Below are 5,698 nucleotides of genomic sequence, written 5' to 3'. Positions count from 1 at the left end.
AGCATTGGACTGCACCATTTTAGGGACTCTCGCATCAGTCACCCAGGAAGTTGCTGGGACATGCAGGTTTTCGTATTCCGCCTTTGTAGGCATCACACACAGGCACATTGCATGGGTGCAGCAGAATTGGAACATGTAGACAACAGCACAGTATCACTTTAAGAAACGTTTATCGCATTACGTTTATTGCAATTACTGCATCGCCTCAACAAGGCTGCCCAACTTCCTACATGTAGACAACAGCACAGTATCACTTTAAGAAATGTTTATCGCATTAGGTTTATTGCAATTACCTCATCATCTCAACAAGGCCGCTCAACTTCCTCCCACCACCTCAATGGATGTGCATGCAATCGCAGGTGCCATGGCCCACAGAGGCAGCAGTGCAAGTGCCAAGGACACTTGTCGCAGCTGAAATGGCCACGTTTACAGGAGCGCCGTGACAGCAGATGCAATGTAGGCAACGACCGTTCCGACAGCAGCTTTGACCAGCAAGGGAATGCCCGCTGCACCCCAGCTCTGGAGCAGCGCGAATAGTCCGCCCTTAGCCACGAAGCCACCCATCGTTGACTGGACGGCCGCTGCTACGGATCCCGCCGCCACACCGCCGGCGCCAAATCCCACTGCCGCCAGAACAGAGGGGGCCAGCACTCCAGCCAAAGCTGCCACTGCAAGACGGAGGTAACGTCAACGTGCGCGCACAGTGTGGCGTTTTACGCGGCTACAACACCCGCTGGCTTCTTCCAAACATGCTACCAGACCACACAGATCACCTTTGACGACACCGTGGCCAGTTTTCATCACTTGGCTTTCACCTGGCCACCACTTTGCCATAGCGCTAGCCTTGTTATGCCGTCTCATGCCTTGTGCTGCACCCCACAGTAACAGTGGCCACTAAGCCGAGCTCTTTCCCCCTGTACATTACCAAGCTGAATACGCTCTACAAACTAAACTAACAAAGCAAAGGTGCATTCATCACGACACGGATCTTTATCACGGTGCACTCCTCACTAAACGATGACCAATTTTCAACAAACCATCCACTGACCTGCCTTGTTGGTGGCTACAATCAGCAGGCCTCTCACACTTGTGGTCAGCTGGAGTGCTTGCATTGCTGTCAGACTATTAACACAATGCTGCTGTAACAACAAGGCACTCTGGCAACTTGATAGCCACCTGACCAGTTGGTGACTGGTCAGCATCTTCGCCTGTGCCGTGTCAACCTAGTGTAACCAGTGTCAATAATTGCACATAACCAAGGTCGGTGATGGCAAAAAGGCACCAATTGCTGGCCTAGTGACCTAGTACTAGGCACTAGTAGCCTGCACACACCATGTCATGAGTCTCTTGCCATTTATTGTAAAAACAATAGCTTCAGTGCATATCTTGTATGCCAGCATGACCCGAAAAATGGCGTTAATATGAGCTTGTTGCTGGCCAGACTTGAACAGACACGTGTGCTAAACAGATGCAAGGAGCAATGCACCAGGAAAATCCTTGAGGCCCACATCATCCATACAAGAAATGACAATCCCGTCAGCATGGCATCAATTGACTTGCATAAAAAGGAGCATGATCGTAATCGTAATCTTTGCGCACGTGCATTTTTTTATAGAAATAAGCCCTTACCTTCTCAATTTTATGATTTTGTGTGTTTTATTGTTTTTATTTCACAGGGTACATATTCAGCTGCGGTGAAATAAACCCTTTGTTGTTAAACAGCGCCCAGTCTCGTGTCGCCTCCTCTGAGTCCTGTCCTAGTGCTGTTATCAAACTCAGCATGACCCTTATGTGACGAGATTAACAAGACCTCCCTTGTCCAGGCCAATACATGAATGAAGTTCAGTTGTCAATGATGCCTGTGCATTCAGATGTGGCAATGCAAAAGTGTTGCAGCGTGTTATATCAAAGTAACAATTACCTTCCCGCATAAGAGAGGCATGCATACAATTGCAACACCAAATGCATAAAAATTTTTCTAACACGAACCTGCACCAGCCGTCAATGGGTCCATTGTCAGGGCTGCAAACAAACAAAAAGACAAACAAACAAATGTAGCTGCTAGAGCTAATTACGTTGCCAACAGTTATGTAGTTGCAACCGTAATTGTTTATTACATAAAGTTGCAAAAACTTGCAAAGAACCCTCGTACCAAAATGCAGTCCCTGATTAGCCCCCTGGTTGCAAGCAGTTGTAAACAATTACGGATTATCCTGCCATTTCTTGGCAGTACATTACACTAACAACCGATGCACATGCACTTACAATTTTACCCTGAGCACTTAAACTCGCTTGCTTTTTTTAGAGCTAAACAACAGTGCTAGTACACTGGACGAAGTGAAGGAAGACAAAACACAGCACCAATAACCGAAAAATTTATTGCTAGCTTTCCACAATGTATTGGAAAAAGAGTGAGAGAGAAAAGCACAATATTCAGATAAAAGGGTAAGCATGAATGGTAAGTCAATAGGATCATGGCGTGATGAACATGCCAGATACTATTTTACATTTTTTTCAAGCCGGTCGATAGATAAAACGCTCATGCACTGCTCTCCTTTTTCTGTAAATGATGAATGCCTCGTGTATCTAATGCACACTCACCTGTGTACTTCTCTACGATTTTTGCTTTTTTCGGCTGAGGAGAGAGAGAGAAAAAACATTTAATGAGCTCAGATGTGAGAGTGGAACCCTAGTCCGGGAATCCATGAATTAAGCAGCTGCACTTCGCACTGTAGTTAGCGTCTCCTTACGAACGGGTCGCTGCTTGGATGACTATTTGAGAATGAATGAACAAAAACTTTAATGAGAAGTTAGGTCACCTGCCCTATGCATGCTCACAACTAAGAGATAGTTTGAGGCCTAACTTAACAAACTGACCAAACATTAAATGGCAAGATTGGCTACTTGTGGAGTGTTCCATCGGCAGCCTGCGAAATTTCCAAGCAGAATATTTGCCAGCTGTCACATGCCCATCAGTACTCTTAGGCCACACCCTCTGAAATTGCCATATTCTCCCGTCATATTCTACCGAAACAAGTCACCTTCCATGTAGCTTTGTCAGCCTGTTTTTTCGAGCGGTATTTTGAGCCTAAAATTGCTGCTATGTGCATCATGTAGCATATAGCAGCCTTACTATTTTACTGTCTTTGAATGATCGCTGGCACAAATAAAAGACACGTCACTTCCATTTACATTACGTTGTGGATACCATTGCTGACGTGGCAAGTTGTAAGAATTGGGCAGCCATGCTGCTTTCATAGTACTTATTTTGCTTATTTGTCCATGCACTAATTGCCCTTTTTTAATTTTTTTGGAACGGCTTCCCTGCTATCGTCACTGGAAGCTTGAGGTTGGATGGAAAAGCTTTGCTAGGGCGACCAATTTCCCAAATCGCGTACAGTCCGCATAATAAGGCATGTTGAAGTACAACTTTTCATCTTGTAGTACGTGGGGCCACGTGTGCGGCTGCGCACTGACGTGTCGCGCATCTGGCTTCATTTCGTAGCGTCCGGATAAAATTAATTTAGTTTTTTTTTTTTTTTTTAACGGCATACTTGTTCAGAATATAGAGAAAACGCCACCGCGATACCGACGTAGTACGGAACACGTGCAGCTGTGTCGTAGCGCAATGTTGACCGGCGACGACGCCACGTACCATTTGCGCTAGGTTGGCAATGGACGTAGCCACGGGGTTGGTCGTATCCATGGGGTTGGTTGGCAAAACAACCTCATGGCTACGAGGGGGCTGAGGTCAGCCGGCTGTGGCCTCCGCCCATGGCCATGGCTGGGCCACGAAAATTGGTTGTTTCGGATATATTACCGGTGCTCACTGCACGTGCAGCAATGAATTACCTTACGCCAAATCGATGATCGTAAAGCATCCGAGACGCAGGCGCTGAAAAACGGCGGGTGTCTGCGCATTTAAATAGCATACAGTGTCCTAGAACACAACAAACCAGCGCAGGTGATGACGACGCCATGTTAGCGCTACAGCAATTCAAAAGCGAAACTATAGAAAAACGGCGCGCTTGCCGCGTAGTTCGAAGGGGTTATTAAACGTATCTCCAAGGGCGGAAAGCTTACTCTATCCAACGCGAGGTTCATATTTGGCCACCTCTACATTTTTCATTCCAAAACCGCATTCGAGAGGAGCTCGAAGAGGCCGCGCAGGCCGGAGCAACACCGCGCTTTCGCTCTTTGGCTTTGTTCACCCAACGCACTCTTTCCACACTGCCGAAATGCACGCACTACGTTGGAACAAATTAGAAACAAATATAGGAGCTCATCGAGCAAAACCCACCTGTAAGAGCGAATTCGCTTGCCGCCAACGGATGAGCAACTCGGGCTGCCTCACCGACCTCTCTACAAAGCAGGTCCTCCACACGCAACTACGCGTGTTTTCTTTTTTTTTGTTTTTTTTTTTTGTGGGGCTAGCCGCGGCGGCGGCGGCGGCGCTGGCGTCAGCAACGACTTGTCGGACCTGTTTCGCTTTCGAAATGTTTCGCTGTGGCAGTCGTGGCAGTCCCACGGCCACAGTACACTGTAGCCACAGTGTAGTTTAAAGAACCTGGGGCCCAATTCTCTAAAACGAGAAGACGTTATTTTGAAATGACGCGTTAGCGCTATGCAAATGCATGTGTTCTCGGTTTGGGGCGCCGCTTTAAGGCCCGGAGACAGAGCAAAAACCCCTGAGGTTGAGCACTGTGGCAAGGGGGGAAGCCGCCGCGGCACTGTAAAAGCGACAGTGCCGCAGGTCGGCGTGCGCCCTTGTTCTCTCCCCATGGGTTTTAAATGCGAATGCATTTATTAGCCAGGGGTTGTCTTGCTCCGTTGGCCGGCGTGCGCCTGCATTCCTCCAGCGCGAACGCACGTGAGCGCGCGCACGTGCGCTCGCGCCTCGTAGTTCGGCCGTCGTCGTCGTCGTCGTCGTAAATGCGAATACATTTCTTTCGCCGTCGACGTCGTCGTCGCACGTGCGCTCGCGCCTCGTAGTTCTGCCTTCGTCGTCGTCGTCGTCGTAAATGCGAATGCATTTCTGGACGCGGCTATGGAAAGTGTGCGCGTGCGCTCCAAACCCTCTGACCCCATAGTCTTGGTTGGCGACTTCAACGTTGACGTGCGCAAGAAGAGTGGCGAGTGGCTGGTCGAGTACATGCAGACCAGGCACTCTATGCATTGTCTCTCTGCCGGCTTCGACACGTGCCCCACTACCATTCACAGGAGTTGCATTGATCTGGTCTTTACGCGAAACTGTGACGCGCGTATGCTCCCCAAAGACCCTTTGACCGTGCACTTTAGCGATCACAAGGCAGTGATTGTGGCCGTCAGGTACAACGATAACACAAACAGGTGCTGATGAATAAATGATTACGTTCACACCCTCGTCATTAATTACGCCATTACTCGCAACACACTCATCGGTGCACCCAATGCATTCGCATTTCTGCACGATTCCCTTCGGGGAGGTGCGGGGGAATTTTTGCTCATCCTCCGGTCCTCAAAGCGGCGCCCTAACCCGAGAACACATGCATTTGCATAGCGCTTGTACTATGCATTTGCGGCCCTTTGCGTGAACTATGCATTTGCATAGTACACGCCAAGGGCACCAAGCATGGGAGACTTGACAAAGATTTAGTATTGCAGAACACCAAAGGAGAACTCATTACAGTACACTAGACATTCGGACTGTACCAAATGT

At 48.5% G+C, this 5,698-nt stretch overlaps 1 protein-coding gene across 1 annotated transcript; it reads right to left on the bottom strand.

The window, feature by feature from the left end:
* Window positions 1-260: 260 nt before the first annotated feature.
* Window positions 261-4,386, bottom strand: LOC144179228 (uncharacterized). Its single transcript, XM_077707514.1, has 4 exons — window positions 4,301-4,386; window positions 2,602-2,635; window positions 1,990-2,022; window positions 261-668 (listed from the first exon to the last, which is right to left on the bottom strand). The coding sequence occupies exons 3-4, from the start codon at window positions 2,012-2,014 to the stop codon at window positions 427-429; spliced, it is 267 nt and encodes an 88-aa protein (XP_077563640.1). The 5' UTR covers window positions 2,015-2,022; window positions 2,602-2,635; window positions 4,301-4,386; the 3' UTR covers window positions 261-426.
* Between the last annotated feature and the right edge of the window lie 1,312 nt (window positions 4,387-5,698).

Source organism: Haemaphysalis longicornis, unplaced genomic scaffold (genome assembly GCF_048455015.1).
Source record: "Haemaphysalis longicornis isolate Haplotype H1 unplaced genomic scaffold, Haemaphysalis longicornis Haplotype H1 scaffold_4, whole genome shotgun sequence".
Classification (NCBI taxonomy): Eukaryota; Metazoa; Arthropoda; class Arachnida; order Ixodida; family Ixodidae; genus Haemaphysalis; species Haemaphysalis longicornis.
Note: the sequence above shows the minus strand (reverse complement) of the source record. Positions and strands in the feature narration are given on the sequence as shown.

Coding starts and splice junctions, on each gene's coding strand:
- LOC144179228 (XM_077707514.1), bottom strand. CDS start 2,014: ATGGACCCATTGACGGCTGGTGCAG. Junction 669..1,989: donor CCCATTGACGGCTGGTGCAG/GTTCGTGTTAGA, acceptor TCCGTCTTGCAG/TGGCAGCTTTGGCTGGAGTG.